The sequence below is a fragment of the Ceratocystis lukuohia genome, assembly GCF_044167205.1.
Source record: "Ceratocystis lukuohia strain C4212 chromosome Unknown Supercontig1_pilon, whole genome shotgun sequence".
Lineage (NCBI taxonomy): Eukaryota > Fungi > Ascomycota > Sordariomycetes > Microascales > Ceratocystidaceae > Ceratocystis > Ceratocystis lukuohia.
In genome coordinates, this window is record NW_027263520.1 from 5,131,666 (window position 1) to 5,157,969 (window position 26,304).

The following is a 26,304-nucleotide window of genomic DNA, read 5'->3' on the forward strand; positions in this document are numbered from 1 at the left end:
GCAATATGGATAATTGCGGCTCGGGTGACACAAACACAATCTACTGCACCACAATCCTGCTCACATTCACGCACATTGTCCCCTTGTTTCTCATGCCATTAGCCACAGATGGGTTCTGTGTTCCCATAGACCAGAGCAACAGAAAAGCTCATATGTAAACCAGACACAACCAAATTGGTCGGCCATGCCATCTCAGTATCACTGCGTGCACACCTGGTACCACAAAGTAAAACCGTTCTTCTTCGCGATTGCTGCCACTTCGATGCACAGCCTGGCGCAATTGACGCCCGTAACTATACGCGCCGCAGTGAATAGACCTTGGAGCAAGGTACACAGAGAACCATTGTTAAAACTGGAAGTCTTAGGATGAATACGTGTTTCCGTAAGCCGGCAGCTGCCGCCATGTCACAGCAGCTTAGATATAACGCGCTCCGTAGAATACACAGATAGCCACCAAATATCCTTGCATGGCTGTACCCCCTCATTGCTCCTCCCCTTCCCGGTTTCTGCTGTTAACACGGTACCTCTTATCAACATTGGAATCCCGGTGCACCGCCTTGAAGGGCGGAAGAGTTAGCTCTTGGCACGGGTTGTTTGGCGACATGTCTCATGTTGTGACATCGTGTGTGTTTTTGTATTGCTGTAATGGAAGCAACAGTTGACAAAGTCTGTTTTCATCTGGTACTACAAACATCTCAATATTTCAAACACATTGTACTATAAAGTTGGCTCAAGGTACGATACCGGCTGGACAATCATGGGGAGACAGCTTCTTTCAGGCCCGTTATCATTGCTGCGCAACATAGAAAAAAAAAATGAAGGCCTTTTCTTCGCTACTGCTTGTCGGCCTAGGGCCTTTGTTTGCCCTGGGGGCTATCTATCCACTGCAAGACCGAAGCTATCTCGGTGCGCAGGTTGATAGTAACATTGCTGGCCTTACCTTCCATCGCGCCAACGCCATGTACAATACCACAGACAATGCCCCCCAACCTATGCTACGGCTACCCGTACCCAGCGACTGGCCTTCCGGGGTAAGAAACCCAACCGCCGCTCTGCTGCACACGCCACATCCCACTTACGCCATAAGCGAGCCGGCATCCCCTCACAGAACATCACGGCAATTGATGCCATGTCCGCACAGTACAGCATTAGTGTCACTTGGGACGGCAATGACATGTCTCTTCTTTTCGATACTGGCAGCAGCGACACATGGGCCGTACGAAGCGACTTCACCTGCCGCACATCACTGGATGTAGTAGCTGAGCAAGCCGCATGTCTGTGGGGCCCAAGCCTGGTCAACGACTTTAGCCATGGCCAAGACCCATTGCTTCACTTCCAAACACGCTATGGCTCTGGCGAGAAGGTCAGTGGTCCGCTGGGACGCAGTGATATTACTATTGCTGGAATGACAGTTACCAAGCAGTGCGTCGGTCTGGCAAACGATACGTACTGGAATGGAAACAACGCTACAAACGGAATCCTCGGCATGGCGTATCCAGCCCTCACAAGTGGGTATGGTGGCTACGACGCAGGAGGCGAGTCCAGCTATCGCCAGACGTATCAGCCCATCTTCAGCAGCATGGTGAGTCAAGGTCTGGTGGCCCCTGTATTTGCAGTCGCCCTTGAGAAGGGCCCGAAGGGTGGGTTGGTGGGATGGGGCGGCCTTCCTGACATCAGCTGGACGCCAATGGCTATTGCATCGACAGATATTTTGATTGTAAGTAAAAAGGATTGCAAGCGTGTGACAGTAGCACGTTGTGCTAATGTTCTTATAGGCCAGCGTTTCCAGCTTCCCTGATGCCAGTTCCCAGTACACCTTTTATACTGTGGTTACGGATGGAATACAGTACGGCCAAGTCCAAGACTCTCGGAAGTACTTGTACATAGTTGACACTGGCACGACTTTGTTGTATCTGCCACCAGGTAAGTCGCGCTCTTCTTCTGTCCAGCACTTGCAGCCAAAGAGAAGTAGCGTCATACTAACCATACCCCATGTTGCCAACGCCAGAGCTGGCTGAGTCTATCGCACAATCCTTCAGCCCTCCAGCCATCTACCTCTACCAGTACGGAGCCTACTTTGCGCCCTGCGATGCATCGTCGCCACGCATAGCCATCATCATCAACAACGTCAAGCTATGGCTTAACCCGGCCGACTTGATCTACTCAGACTTCAAGGATTCTGCAACCGGCTATTGTGCCATTGGGGTAACAACTGGTGGAGAAGGCCCGTATATTCTCGGTGATGTCTTTCTGCAGAGTGTCATGACAGTATTTGATATCGGAGCAGCTCAGATGCGCTTTTATGGCAAGTACTTGTAAGGGCTAGGCGGCGGAGAAGTGGGGCTTATGGCATATCTTATCTTATCTATCACTATCACTATCACTATCGTTATCTTATCGTGACGCTGTATCGTGAGAAGCCACAATTTCCAACTTGTGTGCTATACACTGAGGGCCTCAATGTCTTTTTCCCCTGAAGCAACCTAAGAAAGATAAGCACGACAGCCCTATGGAATTTTATGCGCGGTAGTGGAAATATACGTCCCGACAAAGAAAGCGCTTTTAATACCAGTAGGCAAGGCCAAGGGAGAACGGAAAACAAGGTAGAGTAACAAAGGGCCGAGGAAAGCAAAACGCAGGATTGCCGAAGCAATAGTTCAAGTGCTCGAGTAACCCTTGACGGCGGCCCATTTCTTTTCCTTTCCGCTAAACCACACGGCCTTTTTTCTTCTCCCCTCTTTATCCCGAGTCACATGTGTGCCGTCTAATCCAACGAAAGGCCCCTTTTCTACCGCCAGAGTACGAGCCTTGACCTTGACCATCTTGGCAGAGACTGTTCCCTTTTTGTCCTCTTTTTCTTCTCTTGCTTTTTCTTTTTTTTCTTCCGACTAGCCGAACGCCCCATCCGACCGAAGACAGCCTTTGGCACTCGTTGCGGAAATAGCCTGGCCTCCATCCGCATCATAATATACATGCGACGTGCACGCAACTTGCAACGTCTGATAGGCTAGCTTAAGTGTCTTTCTCTATATCCGACAACCGAAGCAAATGCCGTACGGAGTCGCAGCGGGGAGTGGCAGGCTGTCCCAAGCCCGGGGTCGTGTCAGAGCCAATACATGGACTATCAGTAGTGTAAGTGACTAATTATTCCCGTATGTGTTCTGTACACTGGAGTCCAGTCTTCTATTTTCTCCTCTCTACTCTTCTCTCCTCTCCCAGTCTCCTCCTCCTCTGCCTTTCAAGAAACAAAGGGGGATCTGTCAATCTGTCACCCCCCCCCTTCCCCAGATAAATTCACCGCTCAAGAGGAACAAAGAAAAGTGCAACTCAAGGTCAAGTGACCACATCACATGGGACTTGAACCATGTCCAAAAAAATGTAGCTACGCTCGCTCCTAGCTTAATCTCAAGTCAACTTTTTTTCTTGTTCAAAATTGCCTTTCCTGATCCCCTTGTCCTCTTCTACCCCTGCTTGATATCTCCCCCCCCTCATTCCGCTCGTCCTCCTCTTGCCCTTCACCCTCTCTGTCTCTGCTTTGGGCTGCAAGGCAGCAGCACAGACCAAGACAGAAGAACCCCAAGTTAGCAGCGTATAGAACGATGCTCTATTAAGATATAGACACCAATATATGTCGTGCCGCCCCCCCCCCCCTTTTGCTTCCAGATGGCAGAAATATTGGTGGTGCACTGTCGAATGAGAGATCGGCAGCTTCAGTGAGCCTGCCTATTTCTCAACCCCAAAGAAAGGTCTGTTTATTCTCAGTCTATTGATGGGGGTATATCTTTTCTGGGAGACATACGTCGCGTGACTAGTTTCCCAAGACAATTCAATCTTTGCACCGAAGCCTAAATAAGCACACGGAAACATACAAGTTTGTGTGTTCTTGCCTTGCAGCATGTGTGGACAGACTCCCTGCGACAGTCTTGCCTTGCCTAGCTATTTTCTGATTCTTGCTAGCTGCAAGGGACAGTCGGTAGAGAAAAGGCCATGAAAGCAGAAATACAGAAGAGCAGGATATGGATAAACGCATATTCATGTAGTTACATATATATGTATTCGTCTGCCTCATCATTCAACATTCCATGTATGCATGCATGTACTTATGCATGTAAATACACCTGCTATGTAGCACATGATTAAGATGCAGCAGCAAACAGCACGAGCTATCGGAAAGACTCGGGAGACGCTGCTTCGGATTTGTCTATGGAACGCACGCACTTGCTGGGTCCGACTTTGGCTCGGCCTGACCTGGTCTGGAACAGGCAAGCCGCTGGCACTGGCTCTGATTCGCTATGTGTTGTGTTTCTATATCAGTCGTTGCCCAGGCTCTCCTTTGTTTCTTGGTGTTTGGGTGTCTAGTGATACGGGATTTGCTGTTTCTTTACAAACGTATATAAATTCCTTTTTTTTTTTTTTTTACATGTGTCTGGCGAAAGGGCCTTGGTGAGAGTTGGGCTAGGGCTAGGGATTACTCTTGTCTCCAAATACTGGCCTGTTTATCCTAGGGCTTAGTGGCACAGGAGGTATAAAAGCTTTAACTCTGACTCTGCTTGGCTTGGCTTGGCTCATGGATAGCCGACGTGGTAATAGAGGGCTATTCTCCCTTCAATTGTGCTTCCTTCCCTAGTTTTCGGTACATGGCTGTTGGCCAACGAGGGAAGGAAGTGGGTTGCCATTTTCTGAGCAAGTATCTTGCTATAGAAAACACGGGAAGGGGTACTTGGCCAGTGGAAGCTCCACTCTCTGGAGACCATGAAAGTTTATTAAAGCTTGGATTTTTTTTTCTTTCTTTTTCTGTCCTACATTAACTATAGGCTGAAGTCGAATTGGCCAGCTTCAAAGCGTTGGCTTGTAGCCTTTGATTGGCTTGCACGTACAAGGTGGAAGGCACGCGTGTGTAGGTTGTTTGCGCCTTCCCTTCATCGTCCCAGCAGCGCAGCTACAGCTACAGCTATGCGTGTCACGCGATACGGTGAGATAATGGGTAATGAATAATGGAGGAAGGTTGGTTGAGGCCAATGTTGAGGCTAAGGTGAGAGGGTAAAGGTCGAGATGAGAGCAAGGGTAGGCACGAGTAGATGCAAGTTGCTGCTCGCTTAAATGCATATCGCACTTGTCTACTACATATCTACCTCTACCTGTCTGTCTTCTATCTGCTTTGCTTGGCTTGTCTATCCTCGGACCAACCTCTTGCGGCCCTTTTTACTGCTACTCATACAATTGTCCCTTTTTGTGGGCAAGGCAGGCCCTTTCTCTATTGATAATCTCTGACTGTCCTTTGGCCCTCTCTGTTCCTTCTCCATAAGCACCAAACATCACCAATACCAAGCCGCTGTCATCATTCGCCAGCTTACTGCCATCGGCCTCCTCTCCTCATCCCTTTACCCTGGGGATTCCTAAGCCCTAGTTTGCTCCAGTTGCTGCTGGCTAAGCTACTGCTGCTGGCTTTCTTCTGTTTTATTGCCACACCCCCTGGGTCGTCCCTGATTTGGCCCTGCTCAATTTAACTCTCATTCCCCGTCTTTTTTGCCCTTCTTTTTCTTCTCCACCAAAACCCTGCCTTGCTCCTCTCTCTCTCTCTGTCTCTCTCTGGCTCTTAGTTGCTATAAGCTAGCCTAGTGGGGGCCGTGCTTTTCTATACCATTTCTTCTCTCGTTTGGTCCTGCTTTTGAAAGCTAGGATTGCATTTCCTCTTCAGAACAATTGCGATCCGAGCTTTTTCCCTTGTTGCTGCTCTGGTGCAATTGGCCCTCCTGCTTCTTCTCCTGCTATCCCCTTTAAACCTCCTACTAGTACTCTTACCAATACCAATACTGGACTACGCATACACACACACGCAGACACACACACACGCACACGCACACGCACACACATACAGATACTTTGTTTCTCGTCCCGTCTCCCATCATGGCCCAGTCTAACCGTCGCCGCATTGGTGTCCAGGCTGAGGATGCTCGCATTTGCGTTGTCATGGTAGGTCTTCCTGCTCGAGGCAAAAGCTTCATTGCCCAAAAAGGTATGTCATGTCGCCCATTCCCAGACATTCTATCCTCCCGCCGCTGGCGTACACACAGACTAACATCTCGCCGTCTTTCCTTCAACCAAGCTCAGAGATACCTCCAATGGCTCTCCATTGACGCACAAGTCTTCAACGTCGGCAATTACCGTCGCAATGATGCGCCACAGCCCACCGCCGACTTCTTCGACATCAACAATACCGAGGGCGAGAGAATGCGTAAAGTTGCCGCCGAGGCTGCTGTTGCCGACATGATGAAGTGGTTTAAGGGTGGTGGTGTTGTTGGTATTCTCGACGCCACCAATTCAACTAAAGAACGCCGCAAATGGATCCATGACATGTGCACTGCCGAGGGTGTCGAGGTCATCTATGTCGAGAGCAAATGTGACGACGAGGATCTCATTATGGCCAATATTCGTGACGTCAAGACTACGAGCCCTGACTATAGAGGCCAAGACCCCGAACAAGCTGCCCAAGACTTCCGCAACCGCATCCGAATGTATGAAAAGGTCTACAAATCAGTGGATGAAGATTCCGACGAAAGCGAATACACCTACTTGAAACTCATGAACGTCAGCAAACAGGTCATCATCAATCGTATCCAAGACTACCTCCAGAGTCGCATTGTTTACTACCTCATGAACCTGCATATCCGCCCTCGCTCAGTGTGGCTATCAAGAGTATGTGCTCCCACTCCCCACCACTCAGTCTAGGGATTATCTCTAACAGCGCCCTTTTTTCTAGCACGGTGAATCCATGTTCAACCTTGATGGTCGCATTGGCGGTGACGCACTGTTATCACCCCGTGGAGAACAGTACGCCCGGAAGCTACCTGAACTGGTTCTTAATTCAGTCGGTGTAAGTTGACTCTTCTATTCGACCGATTTTTATTTTCCAGCCCTGGCTGACCCTGAACCTCTTTTCTCATTGTAGGACGGCCGTCCCCTCACTGTCTGGACCTCGACTTTGAAACGCACGATTGCTACCGCACGATTCCTGCCTGGGAATTATAACCAATTGCAATGGAAGGCTCTCGATGAACTCGACTCTGGTGTCTGCGATGGTCTTACTTACCAGGAAATCAAGGACAAATATCCTGAAGACTTTGCTGCTAGAGATGAAGACAAGTACAACTACCGCTACCGCGGCGGTGAATCGTACAGAGACGTCGTCACCCGTCTTGAGCCCATTATTATGGAGCTAGAGCGCAGTGAAGACATTCTCATTGTCACCCATCAGGCTGTCTTGCGCTGCATTTATGCCTACTTTATGAAAAAGGATCATGAAAAGAGTCCATGGATGAACGTCCCGTTGCACACTCTAATCAAATTAACACCCCGCGCATACGGCACCGAAGAGGTTCGATATGAAGCCCATATTCCTGCTGTGAGCACCTGGCGTGGTAAGGGTAGTACAGCGAAGCACGAGGATCCATTGGGGGAAACAATATAGTCAGGGCAAGCCAGGCTAGCCAGTCTACTCTAAAAGTTGGGCACTGGGCCGGACTGATACATACCACGACTTGTGAAAGGACGGACCTCTTTCTTGGTTGTGTGGTTTCTCTTCGGACTCCGTCGGTATTCTGTTCTTTTTTTATTTGATTTTGCTTCCCCTCCCCCCTCCCCCTTCTCCCTGTTCTTAACCGTTTGTTCTTGAACGACCTCTCATTTCTCAACAGGCTTTTTCTGCCTTCCCATCTTATTAGAACTTGATATCTTACGACTCCACGACTCCCGGCATAACACGACATTCGCCCTTGCCGGCCGGTTAATTTTCTTTTCTCCATTCTACTTTGGTACTGGCTTTCTTTTCATCTATGCGGTATTTTATCTTTTTTATCTGGCTTGTTTTTTTGGGGCTTCTGGTCATTGATCGTCAACACATGCTACTGGAACCCCTCCCTTTCTAGTTTCTGTTCCTCCCCCCTCCCCCGTCTTTTCTGTTTCTGTTGTCTTGAGCTTCTAGAGCTATATCACTCTTACAACTTTGCTTGTCTGCTTGCTTCTTTTGTGGTTCTTTTTCTGGGGCATGGGGGGTTCTTCTTTATAGGTACTGGCTGCTATATAGTATATTGCTTTTTATGGAATAGGAAAAGGTTGTAAATTATAGTCATCATGTAGCTACCAATGTGCCGAACAAGAGGACCTGCCTACGCATACATGAATGTCTCGCGTTGGGTAGCCAATGCTTGTATGCATATATGTATATATACGGACACAACACCTCTGATAATAACCCGGTCTTTGGATCGTTATGTGCAAAAGAGCATGAGCGCCGGAATTGCCCCAGCGAGAAAAGTGAATTGTTGTTTCTTTATAAGCATAGTAGTGTCACAGTGGCATTCTTGGGTACCTCTGCTGCCCCTCTGCCCCACGTTCTTTTTTACTTTTCGTTTCCCCGCGTTCAAAGACAGGTTCATATTACTACACGACGAATAATTGACGGGAAGGTGAGGGACTGTACGCATTGCACAATACGGAGGGGGAGAAAAGACCAAGTCCTTGCTCCTGCGAGTAACGAAAGAAACGTACGTTGATCATGAGATGGTGATGGAGCTTGGTTACCTTGATAATGTGGAGACCAAGCACTCAGGTAAAGAGAAAAGAAACAAAAAAGGCTGAGAGCGGCTGACAGAACTCCACATGACATGCAAGTCAAATATCGTTTTCTTCAGGGGGGGTTTTGTCACTGCGGCTCAAGCTGTTGTCGAGCGAGAGAAACCGTCTCGCGCTCCATGTTGGTTTAACGCCACACGTTGCCACATGAAGCCCCACAATGAACGCCACATCATTAATGCAGTCTCGCAACTTTCTACGATAAGATAAGAAAAAAAAGTTGGCGACAAATTCTCTTTTTTGTTTCGAGAGTTGTTGCATTTCTGCATTTCCTTCCCACCGCATCCCCACGAAGCTTTTCTATCAACTAGTTGAAACCGCCCGCAAGTCTCTCTCTTCTTACCGCTATATCTCGTTTCATTGCTGCTTCTAGTCCTATACTTTTTTTTTCTTAATTTGTACTTGACTTACAGCCGCCATCATGGGTGTCAAGGCTGGCCAGAAGCGCAAGTTTAGCAGCGTCAAGGCGTCCTTTGCCGAGACCAAGAAGCAGACTACAGCTGCTCCTACCTCTACAACCCCTAAAAAGGAGAAGAGGCCAGTGAAGGAGGTTGAGGAGGACGAGGAAGATGACGAGGACGAGTCCAGCGATGAGGATGAGGACGACGAAGATGACAACGAAGAAGCCGGGCAGGATGACAGCGACAACAGCGACGATGACGACGCCGAAGACACCCAAACCAATCAAGACACCGCTCTCGAAGCCCTTCCTAACAACAGTCTGTCGCTGCCTGCGACAACGAGCGAGAACGTGTCCAAGTTTAGCGAGCTAAACCTATCCGCAAAAACCCAGCAGGCCATTACTGCCATGGGCCTTACCGAGATGCGTGAGATTCAGAAACGCACAATCCCCCCGCTTCTGACGGGCCGTGATGTGTTGGGTGCCGCCAAAACCGGTTCAGGCAAGACGCTTGCCTTCCTCATCCCCGCCGTCGAGATGCTGCACTCGCTCAAGTTCAAGCCACGCAACGGCACCGGAGTCATTGTCGTCTCGCCCACTCGCGAGCTAGCTCTACAGATCTTTGGCGTTGCGCGCGAACTTACCGAGCACCACTCGCAAACCTGCGGTATCGTCATTGGTGGCGCCAACCGCCGCGCCGAGGCTGAGAAGCTGGCCAAGGGCGTTAACCTTCTTATCGCCACCCCTGGTCGTCTGCTGGACCACCTGCAGAACACGCCGTTTGTATTCAAGAATCTCAAGTCGCTGATCATTGACGAAGCTGACCGCATTCTGGAGATTGGTTTCGAGGACGAGATGCGTCAGATCATCAAGATCCTGCCCAAGGAAGACAGACAGACTATGCTCTTCTCAGCCACCCAAACCACCAAGGTTGACGACTTGGCGCGTATTTCGCTACGGCCTGGCCCGCTGTACATTAATGTCGACGAAGAGAAAAAGTTCAGCACGGCCGACGGCCTGGAACAGGGCTATCTAGTGTGTGATGCTGACAAACGTTTCCTGCTGCTGTTCTCGTTCCTCAAGCTGAACATGAAGAAGAAGATTATCGTCTTCTTCAGCTCTTGCGCCTGTGTCAGCTACCATGCTGAGCTGCTCAACTTTATTGACATTCCCGTGCTTTCGCTACACGGCAAGCAGAAGCAACAGAAACGCACAAACACTTTCTTTGAGTTCTGCAATGCCAAGCAAGGCACTTTGATTTGCACGGATGTTGCTGCCCGTGGCCTAGATGTAAGCGCCCTTACTATTGATATCACCACTATCGAGCTCATTAGATACTAACCACATTGGTCCGCATTGAATAGATTCCTGCTGTTGACTGGATTGTCCAGTTTGATCCTCCGGATGACCCCCGCGATTACATTCACCGCGTTGGTCGTACGGCGCGTGCCAACGCCCAGGGCCGTTCGCTCATGTTTCTCCAGCCATCAGAGGTTGGGTTCCTGACACACTTGAAGGCAGCACGCGTGCCGATTGTCGAATTTGAGTTCCCATCTAAGAAGATCATCAACGTGCAGTCTCAGCTAGAGAAACTCATTTCACAGAACTACTACCTTAACAAGTCGGCCAAGGAGGGCTACCGTGCCTACCTCCATGCTTATGCATCGCATTCGCTTCGCACTGTTTTTGATATCAACAAGCTCGATCTCGTCAAGGTTGCCAAGAGCTTCTGCTTCACCACCCCGCCTAGAGTTGAGGTCACTGTTGGCGCTAGCATGAAGAACCAGGGCCGGAGATCGTATGGTAGCCAGCCCCACCAGAAGAAGAAGATGCGGAGATAAGCTTCTGGGGCAGTGGATTGAGAACAACAGGTGAAGGGGGGGGGAGGGAGGCAGGGAGAGATAGGCGGGAGGACGCAGGGTATTGGCTTGCGTGCCTGTCTGCCTGCCTTAACACTACATGTCATCAAAAAGTCTATCTACTACTACATGCGGCTTGGAGTTCTTTGTTTGTTGCGTTGTTTGTTATATTAGTACATACATGTTCTAGGCGTATGGCTTGGCTTTTAGTTAGCCAGCCACCATCTACACAAATAGCATGTTTATTTATGTCTTCTTCTTTTTTTTCACACAAGACTCCCACGTAAGTGTTTTAAACATCACGACAAAAGTTCAGCCATCCTAATTGTTATTGATCAAGACTTGTATACAACAAACCACCAAGCCCGTTATTTCCGTAGCCTCTATATAGCCAGACAACACTAAGTAGACGTGCAAGTCTTCTTCTTCCCCTTTACTTCTCAACTCCATAAACACCTTTAAACTCAAAAACAAGAAGGAAAAAAAAAAACCCCCCGGAAAAAGCGCAAAAGGAAACATACAAAATGACTCAACTCAGCTCAACTCAACTCAAATTCCCCTGTGCTAGTATTACGTGAGCCCTGAAGCCTCTCTTTTCCTTCTTCTTCTCTCTTCGCCAAAGCACACGTCGTACAAGCAGAGCAAAAGACCATGATGAAAATGCAGCATTTACTTTTGATAGGTCCACCAAGGCCTGACCAATGGTTTACACACAAGGATGATTTGGTCAGCAAAAGCGCATCAGGCTCCTTGTAAAGGTAGGCTTTGTCTCCCCTACCTCTCTGCCCCCTCACCTTATTCTCTGACCCTGATATTGCTTGTATTGCTACAGCAGTCAAGAAACATCAAGTGAAGCGCGGAAAGCCGTGCTTGTACATGAGCAACAAAGAGGGGGAAAGCGCACCAGCTTGTTTGTAGCTGTACTTTTTGTTTCATTGTTCTCAAAAAACAGATCAGCTTTTGGTTGGTTTGCCCCAGTTGCAAATCTGACCGTCCCTTTTGTCAACTCAGCTCCAGACGAGCAATTGTTCATCAGACTACGCAGCAAGTCTCCCTACGCCTAATACAGACAGAGTAGACCACCACAGTCTTGGCAAACATGAAATTTGCATGTTTCGCAGAAGCCAAGCCCGGATGAGATCAGTCATTTTGCACTAGGTCAAGACGCCTAGCAGAAATATTCTGAGATGCAAAGCGTGTTCAAGGCTCCACTCCACGAACAAATGCCAATACGAGTAAATGGCCACGGGAGAAAAAGTATCTTACAAGCAATCGAAATGGCAAGTCGAGGCCGGGACGAACATGAGCAAGGAACAACATTAGTCATGGCACCAGCACATATAGATAATAAATGTAGCAACAGCAGCCATAGCACACGACATGCATGCAGGGCAAAAATAACCACATTGCCCGGCAAGACTAAAGAGCGTCGTGGAGCAAAGTTCAGGTAGCAGTAGCACAGTCAAGAGCCTTCCCAGATTGTTCCAGATATCGGTATCACAATGCGAATGTTCCACAAGCACTGTAGGATGGGATGTCCATAGGTTGTTTATGGGGCATGGCAGGCAAAGGTAGAGGCAGAAGCAGCATAGCGTGACCACACACATGTACATGTACACACACGACATGAGCAGCAAGAGCTAGTCAAATCTAGTAGAAGGACAGGGCATGATATGTCGGGTAGTGAAGGCGGGAATCACATATCTGACTGGCTTTCTAGGAGAGAAAGAGAATGGGGGAAGGGGAAACAAGGCTACCTAGATCGTATGTTGAGAACCAAAAAAAAAAGAAAAAGAAAACCGAGAATGGCACCGGAAATGAAATATAGAAAATAGAAAGGCTTATCATCATACGGGAGTCCGCACGAGAAAGGGGGAAAGGGGAAGAGAAAGAGAAGAAAAAAAAAAGAGTTCCAGGAATAGGGTAAGATCGATCGATGATAGAAATAAAAAGTCGGACCGTTGGGATGGGTTCCAAGTTTGGGTATCTAGTTCTGGAAATCGTCGTATGAGTGAGTACTTTTAGGGCTTCCGGGTCGTTCAAAACATCAGTAAAAGCAAAGAGAATGCGCGCCGTCCAAAGTGATTTATGTGGTGGTGAGAAAAAAAAAAGAGAACAAAAAAAAAGGAAGGCCATGGTAAAGAAACGCGGACATTAGAGTCCACATCATAATGACATGACAAGACGAAGAATGAGAAAATAGAAGCGGCAGCTTAGATGCAAGCTAGCCAAAATGACGATGAGAGTAAAGACAAGGAAAAATGACAAACCAACGCCGGCAAAATCAGCCCCAGAAAGACGCGGAAAGAAGTGAAGAGTAATGAAATACACGACCAGTTCTACAAGACATGGCCAAACACACTAAGCCGCTTTATCCTCTGACCTACTGGGGAGGATTCGAAACCGGCGGCTGTCCCGCCGCGGGTGCCTGGCCTTGCGAAGCCTGCGTCATCCACTGTTGGTACCACAAGGTGAGGTAGTTCTGGTAGCCACCGTACTGGGCGTACGGGTCCGGATCACCCGCTGCCGGGGGGCCATTGTCCGACGGTCTAGGCGCGCCATGGCTAGGGTTAGACTGAGGTGCACCCGTGTGGCGGGCCCCATAGCCGCCATTGTCGCGGGGGGCCCGGCCCCGGTTATCGTAGTCGTTACGATCGTCGCGGCGGGGTCCGCCATAGGGACCACTAGTGGCTTGACGCTGGCGCATAGCATCAATGCGATCAGAGATGGCGCCCTTGGCTTGGCGGATGGCATCGGGAGTTCCAATCAACCCGATGGACCGTTGGCTGTCATCGCCATTGGGAGCACCTTGGGTAACGTTGATCTTGCATCCAGAGGTAGCCTGGATTTCGCGAATAGTCTCGCCCTTCTTTCCGATAATCATGCCGACGGCCTCGGACGGGACCTGCATCTCGTCAGTGATAACATCAGGGCCAGTGGGAACAGGAATACCATAAGTATCCCCATTGTTGGCGTTGTTACGGGGGCCACCATAGCCAGCAGGGTCTCTGGGACCAGCATAGGGGTCTCTGTTAAAGGGCTTCATAGGACCGCCATGACCACCCGTAGGGCCACCTCCAGAAGCGGCTGAGTCACGAGAATCACTATCAACAATTTGCATAATCATATCCTTTGCACGTTGGGTCTCTTCAGGAGTACCAATCAGATTCACGGGTCTCAGGCCATCCACGCTCTTGGTTTCATCAACAATGTTGATGTGGCAGCCAGATCGTTCCTGCAGGTCACTAATCGTCTCGCCTTTGCGGCCAATAATCAACCCAACAGTCCGGTCAGGGACCATAATCTGCATGTGATCTTCGCCCTCGCGGGGAGCGCCAGGAGGTCCCTGTGAGACCGGGCCAGTACCACGGGGCTTGGGACGAGGCATTCCAAGAGCACCACTATCGACAATGGTCGCATCAATTGCCGCTTTCACTTCTTCACGGCGCGGCTTGGGGCCGGTGATTTTGCATTCTCGCTGGCCACTGTCGCTAGTGCCAAGGAACTGTACGCGACAGCCTGACTCGTTCTCAATACGGCGTAGGTTCTCGCCACTGCGACCAATGACCAGGCCTACCAGATTAGCATTGACCTCAAAGATCTCAAACGTGCTACCGTCATCGGCGCCAGGGGGCCCCGAATGATGGGCGAGCGGTGTGCATCAGTGCGGCCACGAGAGTCCTGGCCATACGTGTTATCGCGGCCGTAGGGACGCTCTTCCCGGCGCTCATCACGGTAGGGGTTGTAGTTTTCGCGGTATGTCTCACGACGAGCAGCTGGTGAGCGGGAGCGACTCCGACCCCCATAACTAGGGCGAGGCTCCCCACGAGACTCAATTGGAGCACTACGGTAGCCATTTGATGAATCGCGATCAAAAGACAAGCCCTTTTGTGCGGCAAAAGCCTTGGCTTGGGCAGTGGCCTCAGCGATGGATACCTTGCTGGAGTCTGCAGACTGCGTGGCGCCCCGGTCATAGCCACCAGGGGAAGGGACGTTAGGCGCAGACGTAGGAAGCCCATATCCAGGTATAGCGGTATACAAAGGAGCGGCTGAGTGGGGAGGTTGTTGAGAGATTCCGGGAAGAGGAGTGGCAATCGCAGAGGTATGAGGGGGGGCAGAACCGGCAATGGGCACTTGCTGGGCAGCTAGAGAAATGAAGAGTCAACGTTAGTAGGTTTGATTCTGCGAGATGTTTATGCGCCATGGAGAGTGAGAAAAAGATAGAACTAACCAAGGGCAGCCAAGATGGACTGAATGTCCTGAGGAGCAGACATTGTGAAGTTTTTTTTTTTCTTCTTCGCCTCAGTGAGGTCTAAGGTGTTAAAATAGAGTGTAACAGAGGGTGACAGAAGAGAGAGAAAATAATAACTGCGACAAAAAAAAGCCTGTGGCAGGTTTCTCTGGTGAATGGAAGAAAGACCAAAAGTTGGCGAGAAAATAAAAGAAATAAAATATTAAAAAAATTGCGTCGCGCAAAATGAGATTGTCACAAAGGTTTTGTTTCTTTTTCCTGGCCTTCTTTTTTTGTTAATACTAGTATGAGTTTTTGGCAGCCCTGTAGAAGTTAGCGCGAAAGACCTGACGCGAGGAAAAAAGAAAAGCCCATCTTATCAAAAATGAGCAAAGGGCACCACAAAAAAAGGTCAGGGCAAGGCTAAAGATAATATTTTTGCCAGCTGTCATACTGCCATGGCAGCTGTATTAACTAAGACCTAGGCGGTGAAAGAAATTTTTCAAGCAAAAGAAATAGCTTACCCAGATTATTGAAAATCAGCAAGCCCGAGGGGTTGTCAAAGTTGGCGCTTCTGTAGTATTCAGTGTGTGTGCGTGTGCAGATTTGAGTGTACCTCGTCCCTTGCAGAAAATCACAGGAGAGAAAAGAAAAAGAAAAAAGGAAGGAAAACAAAAGAAACGTTCGGCTGTTGTGTCCAACCAGCAAAAGACTAATTTTCTTGGTGCGTTCGGGGTACCCGACCAACAAGCCAGCATCAGATTAGGCCACAAGATCAAAATTGGGAGTGAAAAGAAAAAAGAAAAAAAAAGCTACCCAATGAAAATGATAGCAATGAGAATGAAATGAAGGGCTCATTCAGTAATGTCAGATATGATGTCCTGGTGATGCAGAACACGTAATTTTGACGAAGAAAGGTTTTTTCTGCCCTTTCTGCCCTTGATTCTGAATGTGATGGTAGCTTGGTGAGAAGAGGAAAAAGGAAGGCGAAAAGTTTGCACGCGTACCTTCCTCTATAGACGATAGATCTGTATTTCCCACCATTGCAGGTAGCCGTGTATTATATATTGTGCCCACCGTGAGCAAATCCTCCATCATGCCTTTCTCATGCCTTCTGGTGCCGAGACTTATGATCTTAGCAGTCTATTAGGGTTAACCAAGAGAGAAAACGCTCACAAACCCTACATGATATCAGGAGAGCCATACTCACGTGACACAAAACGCCGGTTTAAGTTTGCCCCGCAGCAGTTAGCTACGAGCGACTTACATTCAAGACTGAATACTTTTCACCGTTCCATTTGTTCGCTGCGATCCTTGACAACCCCCTTCGCAATTCCTACTATGCTGAACCTCAAGGAAATCCCGCGTTTGGAGCTGCCAGCCGCGGCTGACATGCATGTGCATCTGCGTCAGGACAAGATGATGGAGCTGGTGGTGCCGGAGATCAAGAAGGGTGGCGTTGACACTGTCTATGTTATGGTGAGTAACTTCCTTCACTATGCTTGAATATATTTTTAGACACAACTCTGCAAACCCTATGACAAGCCCATACTTCACAAATGTAAGCTGATCTGATCTGGATGTCCATGGCTACCTTGTTGTAGCCGAACTTGATCCCTCCCGTTACCACCGTCGACCGTGCGCTAGAATACAAAAAGGAGCTGGAGGCTCTGGAGCCTGGCGTCAACTACTTGATGTCTTTGTACCTGCATAAGAGCATCACTCCGGACGTGATCCGCGCCGCCTCCGCTGCTGGCATATCGGGCGTTAAGGTGTATCCTCAGGGCGTGACGACAAACTCTGACAGCGGTGTGACCGACCTGTCGCTATTCTTCCCGGTTTTCGCCGCTATGCAGGACGTAGACATGGTGCTTAATATCCACGGAGAGTCGCCACAGCAGCCCGAAGGGAGCTCTCTGACGTTGGAAGAGGCCTTCCTGCCCACCTTGGACACTATCCATTCGGCTTTCCCCAAGTTGCGTATTGTCCTTGAACACTGCACCACAGCTGCTGCCGTCGAAGCCGTACGCAAGTGTGGGCCAACTGTCAGTGCGACTATCACCGCCCACCATCTGTACCTGACTAGCCGTGAAGCATGCTGCGACCCCCTGGCATTCTGCAAACCGATGCCGAAACAGCCTAATGACCGAGATGCCCTAGTCAATGCGGTGGTTAGTGGCGACAGCAAGTTCTTTTTGTACGTCTGTCCAGTGTTCCCCCCTTTTTAATATTATGTTGAGCTTACCACTAACTCTCACCCTGATTCTAGCGGCACTGATAGCGCCCCACATCCGCGTGATGCCAAGGCACAGCCCAAGCCCCCGGCCGGCGTTTTCACCCAGCCTTATGCTGTTCAGTATGTGCTCCTGGCGTTAGAAGAAGCTGTTGAGCGCGGTGTCATCGCCTGGGAAGACATTAGCCAAGAGAAGCTGGAGCAGTTCTTTAGTGGTGCGCCACGGGCGTTCTACAAACTGCCCGCTAGCGCGGCCAAGATTGTGCTGGAACGCAAGGGTGAGACGGTGCGTAAGAGCATTAAAAATGCCGATGGGAGTGTTGAGGTTGCTTTGTCGAGACCAGATGCGCCGGTATGGAGCGTTAGATGGCTATAAGGGGACAAAGTAAGCCATACCCAAGGAGCATTGCCACATGCACCAATGTAGGATTTGTGATGCGCAGAAAAAAAATAGAAGTATAAAAGAATTGGTATATATAATGCACAGAAGTCTGGGGACAACCCGCAGTAACAAAAGCAACACAAGTAAGCATACCGAAAGATGAACATCTGTTTAACCCTGTGAAATCAAGAAAAAAAAAAGCAAAAGAACCAAACTAAAAATGTAGAGTGAGCAAGATGAGACGCTAGTGACAAAGTGACGAAGAAGAACAAAAAAAGAGAGACAGGAAACATGCCACATTAGAAATATGCTAACAAAGCTGATAGCAGAAAGACCTGAGTGCAAAAGAGCGAGAGAGAATAAGGGTAGAAGGGATGTAAAAAGAAAGAGACAAAGGAAGAACAGGAAAAGCAGACCATAGATATATGAAACAGGTAAGCTAGAAAACACAATGGTAGAGAGAGTCTTAGGCAAGCACAAGTAAAGACAAAGGAGATTAATATGAAGAATACAAACCCGAGAAATGGAGCAAATGATAAAGGGTCTACACAAGCTTGCGCAAGTCGACGACTTCATCAATGAAGATAACGTCGCCCATGCTGTATATTTGCTTGATCAGCCGCTCATGGACAATATGTACCCCGAGCGGATCGTCCAAAACATCTAGCAAGATCAAGCACCAGGCTAACCCTAGGTATGCCAGTGCAACCAAACCACCACTCAATTCTAATGCGATGAAGTAGCGGTGGGAAAACTGGGCGACATGTGTCGTCAACCATGCGGCCAGGACGAGCAATGCAAGCAAGCCAGCCCGGCCACGGCACAGGGCCTGACACACGGCGTTAAATGCCAATGGAATCAGCGCAGTAACAATGTTGAGCACCATGAGAACAGGGACGAGCGGCGAATGGGAACGCAGGGTAGAGAGCAGTGCAGCGCGTGCAGCAGCCAGGTCACCGTGGGAGTAGGCGGACATGAGGCCAGGTGAGCTGAGGCGAAACGTTGCGATGGCGAAGGCGAAGGTAAAGACGGTACGGCAAAACATGTACTCCAAGTTCGCCATAGCAGTAAGCAGGTACACAAGCACGGCGGCATCGACGGCCAAACGCCCAGGACGCGGAGAGTCAACATCAAAGACGGCAGCCCAACGCAATACATTACTAGCCATGGCGCCGGTGGTATCAAGAAGCAGTTTTTGTAGTTCCATGGCAATGAAGCCACGCAGGCAGATGAGACTCAAGTGTTCGTCGAGGAAGACTTGCGGAGAGGAGATAGCTAGCTTGAGGGCAGACAAGGGCTCGTTGTAGAAAACATATTGGCCGAGCCATGGTGCCAGCATGCGACGCACGTGGTTGATCAGAATAGCAAGTGTAAAGTATGAAATAGTTCGGACAATTCCACCACGGAGAAGCGCATGCTTCGCAGCGCGCCAAGCATCGTCAGTATTTGAAGGGCGAAGGGCATGTAGACCACGAGGAAACGGCAAAATGGCAGCAAGCGGCGAGTGCATGGAAATTGGGACAGCGGCAAATGAGGTTGATGGGGCTGGCGCAATAGAGAGTGTTTTGGGCGTGGAAGAGGCTACTTTTTCACAGAGGGCTGGTGATGTTGGCACCGGCATGTGGTGCGAAGCTGAAGAAGACGAGAAGAGCGCAAAAGGGGATTTGACGGCACTGACCATCACACCCGCGACCCAGGGGACGAAGGGGATCTGCACAATATCCTTCCCACACTGCAGGTATGGGCGCTGAAGCATGTACTCGCTCTGGATGACGTTTTCATAGCCACGCGGCGAGTAGACAGAGTGCGAAGCGGCGGGGTAAACATCGGCCATGTTGCGGGCCCAGACAGCAGCGTCAAGGAACCAGCGACGGACGCGCTCGTTGCGCCCAGGCGGCTTATCGTCGTCTTCGTCATCACTAATTATGGCGCAATCGTTGTCATCATCGTGAGTGGAATCTCTGTCCTCGGAGTAATCGTGATCCTCGTCTTCTTCGCTATAGATGGCAGCTACAATGCGCAAAGCACGTTCCAGCGAGCGGAAGGCGCAAATGATATGCTGTTCTTCCTGGGCACGGTCTGGAAACGACTCGTCTGCAAAGCTAACGCGCTTTCTACGTCGGCGCATACTACCGGGGCCGAAGACGTGGCCGTCAGTGTCTGGACGCAGCGGGAGGGCCTTGGCATAGCAGTCAAACCGCAAGCAGACACGCACCGCTACCAACACACGCCTTAATGCCCTATAGAGCAGCACTAGGCCGCCGTTTTCTTCGAGTCTTGCGTGGAAGGCCATTTGGGGCTGAGTCTGCGCAGTGCAAGGGACGGTTTGCTCGGCCAATAGCGTTACGAGCGAGGTGAGCGAGTGCAGCGTGCGTTTCACCATGTTGTCGAACTTTTCCTCAATATGCACATCGAGCTTCCCAGCGCGCTCAAAGAAGAAGCGCCAGCCATGCCATGCATAGCCACGGGCAGATGCACCAGAACGACCGAGATGTTCCAGCGGCGTGCCATCAGGCAGAAACGGGAAGGTGCATGTTTCCAAGCAACGGCTAGCAATGACGTAGCAAGCTTCGCAATCACTGAAGCCCAGAGCCAGCTCAGACGACGCGACAGCTTCATGAAGGCCAGGATGAGCGGTGACAAGGTTAGTCTTGGGATCTATAGAGACTAGGCCGGCCAGAAAGTCCTGTATCGAGGCGGGGGTATATGATTCAAGGCCGATCGCATCGATGAGTTCGTTGTTCTGGAGGGCAGGACCAAGAATGATCCACATCAAGGCGGTCCGGCAAAAGGCAGCATGGCCGGATCGGATGTCGGAGCCAACGCGCTCGCTGAGCTCAGCCAAAAGCGGCTGGAGGGGCAGTGTTGAGACACGGGGCATGATGAGATTTTGGGCGAGTAAGACTGCGTGGTAGCCGCAGCCGCTAGTTGTTGATGGGAGGGTCTTTATTCTGCGTGTGTATCGAGGAAGGGGTTGTGCAGCTGAGACGGAAAAGTGGTTACCACATGTACGTGGAGTCGGAGAGATAGGAGCAAATGAAGAGATGAGGGCCAAGAAGAGAAAAAAAGAGAAATGAGCCGAGACTGGCGAAGATAACAAAGAGTAAAAAAATAGAACAGTAAAAGTAAAGTAAAAGGGAGAGATAGCGAGTGAAAGAAGAAGAAAGAAAACTGCGAGAAGCAGCAGGCGCTACATGTGAGCTTGAATGGAAGAGACAAAGAAGACGAAAACGAAAGAAAAGAAGAGTAGGAACGAAAGTGGCGAGAATCACAAAGACATGAATAGACGAAGGTGAAGGTGAACAAGAGAGGAAGAAAATAATTGTGTTGTTGGTTGTTGGTTGCTTTGTGCTCTTGTGGGTTGGCAGCCTTGTTCGGCAGAAAAAAAAAAGAAAAAAAAAAAGCGTCTATTTAATTTAAATTACAATAAATATGCACAATGAACTCAATCCCATTAAAGCCCCCCCCCCCCCCCCATGCTAATAACGACGACGACAAATACAACAAGGACTAGACAATAAACTGGCCCTTGCTTATTCGTGTTCAATATATAGAAAAGGGCTTTCCTTGCCCAGACTTGACTTCTAGACTCCATGAACCCAGTCAGTCCCAGTCTCCTACCCCAGCCTTGTGCCTTACATAGCCAGATAGGCGGCTCTACTTGATCATCTTGCTCGTATTATTGTTTGCGGCTCGATTTCTAGCCTGCGACGAGAAGCGCAACAGACACAGCCAAGGCTATCCCATCCCGTCTACCTGAAAAATTCCAACGCACAGTTTTATGCCACCTGCTGTTTCACCTTGGTGCTTGAGCTTTACCCCTAACACTGTGCGCTATAACTAGGCCCCTCTATGTTCTTCATTGCTAAACCCCCTGTATTATTGATCCCTCCCCACCATTACTATCCACTATAAGCCCGCGCCGCCCCTGCACAATATTAATCATATCACCAACTCCTGGCGGCGATCAGATGAAGAAATACCTATTGACATCGCCCCGACTCGGCTGACATGCTTGTGCTGGTCTCCTGTCTACTTCTGGTGCTCTCTACTGTGCTTGGCCGACGTGGCCGGGAGACAAAGTCGATCGCCCAAGAGAATCTCGTCTCGATATAGGGAATGATGGACAGCCCCCTTCACTTTCCCTGTAACAAGTCTCCAAAAAGCCGCACACAATCTGTTTTCGTGCAACGGCCCATTCCAGTCTTAAAGTCTTCAATCACCAGGTCTCCCTCTCCATCCACCGGAGCTTCGTATTTCATAGAGATAGATAGACAGGCCAAGATAAATATCCGTATCAATTTCAAATTTCAAACTAAGATTCCCACGTCCAGCGAATACAGCCTACATCACCCTGTGCTAAACCGGAACCAGTCATGTTTCGAGTCCAATCTAAGTTTAATAATCCTAGTGGAATAGCAACGAGTCCATCTTCGTCTACTGCGCGCTGTCCTGCTCACACTTGTCAGACTGTGCCGCCACACCGCATGTTGCTAGTATAAGATGAAAGATATATGAAAGAAAAATGTCTATGCCATGGGCTTGATATGTAAGATCAAAAGTTCTGTAAAACCACAAAGGCCAAGAATGTATGGGAGAAAGCCCAAAGAAAAGAAAGAAGAAAGAAAAAAAAAAAGGAACCCAACGCCGAAGCTAACCAATTCTAACAAACACAGGGGAAAGCCCATATATTCCGGGAGGTGTATACGCTCAAAAATGGGAGGGGTGGTGGCTAAGTGGACAAGAAAAAGAGTGTATAGAACAAGGGGGATGCCGACATACAAAACGAAAACTAGAATAAACGTATGAAGCCACACCAGCAGCAAAAGCCTCGAGAGAATAGGCCAGACCAAGGCTCGGGAACGAGGCCGAGCCAGAATCTTTATTCGCCATGCTGCAGGGGACAGGAGGGGAGGGGAGAAGAAGGGAAGAAAACCCAGAGTCTGTGGGCATGATTGTTGAATAGCAGCAAGCCTGTCAAAGAAATAGCCAGGCTAGCTTGCTAGCCCACTAAACCAAAGCTAGCGAGTGGCATCAACCAAAAAAACCCCAACTAGAAAGACTTGACTAGGTAGGCCGCGGCAATAAACAATGATTATAATCAGGCCGAGTTGGGTCCGTGTAACAATCATATCCAAGGCCGACCACGGCGTCGTATGCGTGCGCGTCGTCGTATCTAGGTCAAAATGAAACGTCCAAGTCAATAAGTCGAGACATTTGGCCTCCGCCAACGTAGCTTAGAGAGAGATGGAGTAGAAATAGAGCGAAGAAACAAAAAATAAAGAGTGATCTTAAACTATGGTCGCCGCACAGATACAAAAGAAATATTGACAAGAGAGGTCGTGATACGTAGAGAGCATTGCGATGGAAAATAGAACAAAAAGATATTGGAAAATAACGCCGCTTCGAATGAAGCCGGTTGACGAGGAGCCTGTCAAAAAGATGAAAAGGCAAGAGATCATGAGGACGTTTTTTGTTGAATTTAGGCTTTTCGACTTTTTTTCTGTTCAGATTGGTTTTATGCTCATGTGCGTAGAAACAGGGGAGAAGAGAAGGGAAATGCGACAACTAAGAAAGTCGTGTGATATGTCGTTGTAATTCATGATAAGAAAAAGCGTTGCAAGTCGTAAGGAAAACCCAAAATTGTAATGTAAAGATGGGAGCAAGTGTCAAGAGATGAAGGGAAAAAAAAAGAAAAGAAAATTCATGTCAAAGAACAGCCAAGCTAGCCCGTTAAGCCTCAAAGAGAAACAAGCTCTGATCCGGCTCATCTTCCGGCGAATCCCAGTGCGAACCAGTCAGCATCTCCGCCTGGGCCTCACTCTCAATTTCTAGAGAGTCTTCCGCGTCATTGCTTGACGAAGGCACGCTGAGAACCTGTAGGTAGGGTCGAAGATCCACTGAAGATGGCTTGTTTGAAGGCGTCTTGGCCGCCGCGTCTCTCTGACTTTCACCAGTGTTCGCGCGGCCCCGTGGCTTCTTGACCTGAAAGTGGGCCCGTCGTAGGTGAGCAAGTGCATTGTAGTCAGCTCCGTAGAGTTTACCCGCACGACAGGCCTTGCACTCAGAGATCGGGTTAATGGGCTGGATAGCATCGCCTTCAGGCTCAACACAGCGCCATTTCTTGACACGGGCTTCGTGTCGAGCCGCGCAATGACGCCGCAGCTCATGATCGCCCCGAAATCCTGCAGGCTGCTCGGTGCAGTGCCTGCAATACACGCGCTGGCGAGCGGGGCGAGCGTATGACGCCGAAACAGATACTGCCGTCGTTGTTCGCGCTGGCACTGGCACCGGAATTGCAGTAGCTGTACTAGAAACAGGCGTGGAAATAGAATCCTCTGACTGCTCTAACGACGAAGCTCTGCCAGTGTTCCCGGGCTGGCGGTTGGCCATCCCATACGCTGCTGGCCAATTGGCCTTGCCGTCCTCCGGCTTGGGCCATATGTTGCTGTTGCGAAGCCCATTTTGGATGTGGCGTCTGTTTCCCCTCAGTTCCTGCTGATACGTCTGCTGTGGCAAAGATGAAAATGGAGACATGCTGAAATCAGATGCTGCGGAGAATCGAGACTCAATAGACTCGGAACGCTGCATATGCTCAGGATGGAATTCCCGGTTTGCCTCGGCTGGAAAAGACATCTCGATGGCCCTGCGCTTCATCGGTTGTTCCATAAGCTCGGCATCGAAGCCGACATTACCCAGCTGGTCCCCAAAGGCCCCCATAGTCAGTTTGTCTTGAGGGCTGATAGTCGAGCCGGGCATAAAAAACGGCATCGTATTGTGAGACGAAGTCATCGAGTTTGTCTGGGGCAGATATACCATGGGATCTTCTGGAAATGGCAAAGAGGTCGCAGCAGGCATGTCGTTATCAGTTGACGCAGAATGCCACGAGCTGAGGTAGGACGATGCCATAGACGGCGGCATCATAGACGCACTTGGTAGCATCTCCATACACATAATATTATTGGGATCGATAAAAAAAGCATTGCTCATGTCGGGCAATGTGTTTGGTACCATCTGCAGCGAAGCGCCAATCGGTGGGTTGTAGGAAGGCTAGAGATAGAACAAAGAATAGCGCAAGATTAGCAAACGAGTGAACGATATTTCATGCCGCCAAATATGAAAGATGTATATACATACCATCATGCTTGTCTGGCCTTCAAACACAAGGCCCCTGGTCGACGCAGCAGCCAAAGCAGAAGCTAGCTCTGAATTTGAGTTGCTGGTGCTGTTCACAATGGCTCCATCGCTGTTCCGCTTGAATCCGACAGAGAAGGATGAAGGGCTTGAGTTTGGTGACATGGCCATATTCATCATAGTGGATTGCACGCCGCAGACTGCGAGATTTGCGATAGATGAATGGGAGGCGAAAGGTCAAGCTCAGTTTAGACGGCCAGGCGTTTGGCGTTTCTGCACAAACTACGAGGGGTGATGGTTATAGAAGAGGAAGAAAAGAGCAAATAGAGAAAAAAGAAGAAAAAAGAAAAAAGAACGTGAATCAGTCGTAAAGAAAGGCGGTAATATAGACGTGTGCAGTGAAACGGTCGTCAAAATTTAATAAATAGCCCGAAGAAACGATGTAAAACTATCGTGGCCAGGCAAGCCTGTCAGGTTGATCCAAGCCTAGGTTCGTGTAAAACCAAGAAAGGGAAGAAAGCAAAGATGGCACTGAAAAACGGGAGGGGATAGGCAGAAAGCGACAATCTGTAGCTCGAGGCAAAAATGAAGCAAAGGGAAAATGGCAACGGTGAGTACAAAGAGAGACGAAGTTAGGGACACAAACAAAGATGATAAGATAACAAGAATGATGAAGGTTGAAAAAGATCAAGCGGAATAGTGGACGTGTTAGACAAAGAGGAAGAACAGACGAGCAAATGGAGGTGAGATAAAAGTTAGTGTAAAGTTCAAGGTCAATTTAGCGACTGATAGCTGGCTAGAACGAGAAGAAGAAAAAGAGGAAGAAGAGCTGGAAATTCTCGAGTGGAAAAAAAAAAAAGGAAGAAGAAAGGAAACGCATTTATGTTAATTCTTGATACTTCGTATGTGTACGGGATGGTATGGGATGGGATGTATCAATGGCACATATTTACAGACAGAAGCATGTGAGGAAGTCAAACAGCATAACGCTATTCCCTGTTATTGACATTGTATGCATGCTGTATGTACACTTGTACCTCTCTTAGTTTAGAGCATAGAGAGCTTACTAAGAGCGGGTCTAGGGTTTCTTCCCACATTCACTTTAACCAAGCCTAGATTGGGCTCAGAAAATCTGTGGATTGGGGATGAGGAATAAAGGAGAAGGGACACTCTGATCCAACGGGGAAGCTGTAGTGGGATTTTAGTGGAGTCATCAATCAATTGGGCAAACGAATGACCTTCAAAGGTTTTTTTGTGGGTCTTTTTAACGATTTTATTGCGTATTCTTTTTTTTTTTTTTTTACCTCTCTCGTGATAGAGAAAATAGAAAACAGAAGGCCGCCTAATCGAAGCAACTGCAAAGTCTCCTCCTTCCCTTTTACCCTCGTCGTTCCATTTCCCTTGGAGTGGGATACAAAAGTGGGGTGCCAGCTC

General features: G+C 49.1%; 7 protein-coding genes across 7 annotated transcripts; 4 read left to right on the forward strand and 3 right to left on the reverse strand.

Moving 5' to 3' along the window:
• Nucleotides 1-815: 815 nt before the first annotated feature.
• Nucleotides 816-2,319, forward strand: HOO65_011272 (putative aspartic-type endopeptidase; the record flags this gene model as incomplete). Its single annotated transcript, XM_071005784.1, has 4 exons — nucleotides 816-1,031; nucleotides 1,088-1,717; nucleotides 1,776-1,923; nucleotides 2,048-2,319. 4 exons carry the CDS (start codon nucleotides 816-818, stop codon nucleotides 2,317-2,319), a joined length of 1,266 nt encoding a protein of 421 aa, XP_070863093.1.
• Nucleotides 2,320-5,907: 3,588 nt separating this feature from the next.
• HOO65_011273 (ATP-dependent RNA helicase HAS1) lies at nucleotides 5,908-7,468 on the forward strand (the record flags this gene model as incomplete). The annotated part of the gene is made up of 3 exons (XM_071005766.1): nucleotides 5,908-6,696; nucleotides 6,761-6,874; nucleotides 6,950-7,468. The coding sequence occupies 3 exons, from the start codon at nucleotides 5,908-5,910 to the stop codon at nucleotides 7,466-7,468; spliced, it is 1,422 nt and encodes a 473-aa protein (XP_070863094.1).
• Nucleotides 7,469-9,052: 1,584 nt separating this feature from the next.
• On the forward strand, nucleotides 9,053-10,872 carry HOO65_011274 (ATP-dependent RNA helicase HAS1; the record flags this gene model as incomplete). Its single annotated transcript, XM_071005660.1, has 2 exons — nucleotides 9,053-10,321; nucleotides 10,396-10,872. The coding sequence occupies 2 exons, from the start codon at nucleotides 9,053-9,055 to the stop codon at nucleotides 10,870-10,872; spliced, it is 1,746 nt and encodes a 581-aa protein (XP_070863095.1).
• A 2,401-nt stretch (nucleotides 10,873-13,273) lies between these two features.
• On the reverse strand, nucleotides 13,274-15,164 carry HOO65_011275 (Far upstream element-binding protein 1; the record flags this gene model as incomplete). Its single annotated transcript, XM_071005630.1, has 3 exons — nucleotides 13,274-14,501; nucleotides 14,582-15,035; nucleotides 15,122-15,164. The coding sequence occupies 3 exons, from the start codon at nucleotides 15,162-15,164 to the stop codon at nucleotides 13,274-13,276; spliced, it is 1,725 nt and encodes a 574-aa protein (XP_070863096.1).
• Nucleotides 15,165-16,462: 1,298 nt separating this feature from the next.
• Nucleotides 16,463-17,730, forward strand: HOO65_011276 (putative dihydroorotase; the record flags this gene model as incomplete). The annotated part of the gene is made up of 3 exons (XM_071005893.1): nucleotides 16,463-16,600; nucleotides 16,726-17,318; nucleotides 17,391-17,730. 3 exons carry the CDS (start codon nucleotides 16,463-16,465, stop codon nucleotides 17,728-17,730), a joined length of 1,071 nt encoding a protein of 356 aa, XP_070863097.1.
• A 550-nt stretch (nucleotides 17,731-18,280) lies between these two features.
• Nucleotides 18,281-20,617, reverse strand: HOO65_011277 (uncharacterized protein; the record flags this gene model as incomplete). Its single annotated transcript, XM_070999930.1, has 1 exon — nucleotides 18,281-20,617. The coding sequence occupies one exon, from the start codon at nucleotides 20,615-20,617 to the stop codon at nucleotides 18,281-18,283; it is 2,337 nt and encodes a 778-aa protein (XP_070863098.1).
• Nucleotides 20,618-23,469: 2,852 nt separating this feature from the next.
• Nucleotides 23,470-25,050, reverse strand: HOO65_011278 (putative key lime pathogenicity protein; the record flags this gene model as incomplete). The annotated part of the gene is made up of 2 exons (XM_071005750.1): nucleotides 23,470-24,786; nucleotides 24,874-25,050. 2 exons carry the CDS (start codon nucleotides 25,048-25,050, stop codon nucleotides 23,470-23,472), a joined length of 1,494 nt encoding a protein of 497 aa, XP_070863099.1.
• Between the last annotated feature and the right edge of the window lie 1,254 nt (nucleotides 25,051-26,304).